Source organism: Camellia sinensis, unplaced genomic scaffold (assembly GCF_055761805.1).
Source record: "Camellia sinensis isolate YWXY unplaced genomic scaffold, ASM5576180v1 Unanchor3, whole genome shotgun sequence".
Classification (NCBI taxonomy): domain Eukaryota; kingdom Viridiplantae; phylum Streptophyta; class Magnoliopsida; order Ericales; family Theaceae; genus Camellia; species Camellia sinensis.
The window spans coordinates 11149882-11151496 of NW_028129178.1; the positions used below are offsets into that span (position 1 = coordinate 11149882).

Genomic DNA, 1615 nt, shown 5'->3' on the forward strand with positions numbered 1-1615 from the left:
AATCATTGCAAGATATAATGATATGTGGAACATTTAACAATATAAAATTAAAAAAAAAAAAATCTCAAAAAGTAAAAAAATAAAAACATTCATCTCTTAATTTTTAATTTATTTAAAATAATTATACCTAATAAAATAGGATTATTTACCAATAAATCCTACTTCACAAACTGTTATACCAAATAGTCCCACTTTTATTCTATTATACCAAATAGTCCTGCTGGTGAGTTGATTTGGTCCTTTTTCTTTTTTTTTTTCCATTTTTGTTTCACTGTGTGGACTAGAGTGCCCTTGGTCTAATGTGGTACTGTTTTGCTGGATCAGTTCCTTTTTTGAAAACGTTGCTCATTCTGGTTTGGCTAATTTTGGTGATACATTCAAATACGTTTCACCAATTGTGAGGTAGGGTTTTCGAATTTGAATGTGTCTTCCTTGTCGACGGCTGTGTGGCACACCCTCAAAGATTCGGAAGGAAGGTGGTGGTGATGGGTAATGGCAGCGGTGGTGTCTGCTGTGCTGTTTGTGTGTGAGAGAGAGCCGCTGCTGCCTTATTGTGTGTGAGTCTATCCCCTCCATTTTTTTTAATCCATCACGAGAGATATATATATATATATATATTTTGTGTGTTTTTCAACTAGAGAGAGAGAGGTCTGTGTTGATCTTTTTCACTCCCAAAATCCATCGACAGAGAGAGAGAAAGAGAGCCAGTAGATGCATGTGTGTTGATGTCCCAGTCTGTGCTGTGTGTACTGTGTGCGTTGTGTGTGCTATGTGTGTGTATCACTGTGTGTGCGTGCGTGTATCAGTGTGTGTGTGTTATGCGCTGAGTGTGTCTTAGAGAGAGAAGAGAAATGTGGGTTTGATGTGTGTGTTGTTTGTATGGTGTGTATGAGTGTGGCTGCTGGGTGTGTGTGTTAATGGTGTTATGTGTGCATGGTGTTTACACGAGTTTCTGGTTCAGGTGGGACTCTTCGCCTAACCGTGAACTCATTCACCAAGCCATTGAAGCCTTTGAAGAACACTTGGCGAGCGAAGAACAATCGAAGAAGAACACCAGAGGTAAGAAGAGAGAGAAAATGGGTCGCCGAGGAACCGAATCACCGGCCGATGTTTTGGAAACTATGACGGCGGAGAGAGAGGCTGATTTTTTGGAGAGTGAAGATAGTTTTGTGGTGGTTTTGCCGAAACATGACTCTACTCTGGTGGTGTTACTCGAAAAAGCTGAGGTAGAGGTGAAGGTGGAGGAAGAGGAAAGGAATGAGTTGCCGGAAGAGGAGACGGCGGGGCCGAAAGCGGCGGTGGTGTTGCAGAGTTCGGCGGCGAACAACCACAAGGGTTTGGCGAGGAAGGTACTGTCGGACGTGGTAGTGTGCGTGTATCAGTGTGTGTGTGTTATGCGTTAGGTGTCTTAGAGAGAGAAAAGAAAGCTGGGTTTGGTGTGTATCAATGTGTGTGTTAACCCCCAAACACACCAACCCAGCCCAATAAAAAACCCCTTACAGCGCTTTGCCATTCTGTGACACCCTACCAATGTATCACATGCAACACACCACACATCTTTTTGTTGGAAATGGTAAAAAAATTCTGGGTAAAACCAGAATTTTTTCTCAAGTTT

General features: G+C 42.0%; 1 protein-coding gene across 1 annotated transcript; it reads left to right on the forward strand.

Moving 5' to 3' along the window:
• The first annotated feature begins 492 nt into the window (after positions 1-492).
• Positions 493-1403, forward strand: LOC114314378 (uncharacterized). Its single transcript, XM_082912328.1, has 2 exons — positions 493-518; positions 962-1403. Exons 1-2 carry the CDS (start codon positions 493-495, stop codon positions 1401-1403), a joined length of 468 nt encoding a protein of 155 aa, XP_082768454.1.
• The last annotated feature ends 212 nt before the right edge of the window (positions 1404-1615 follow it).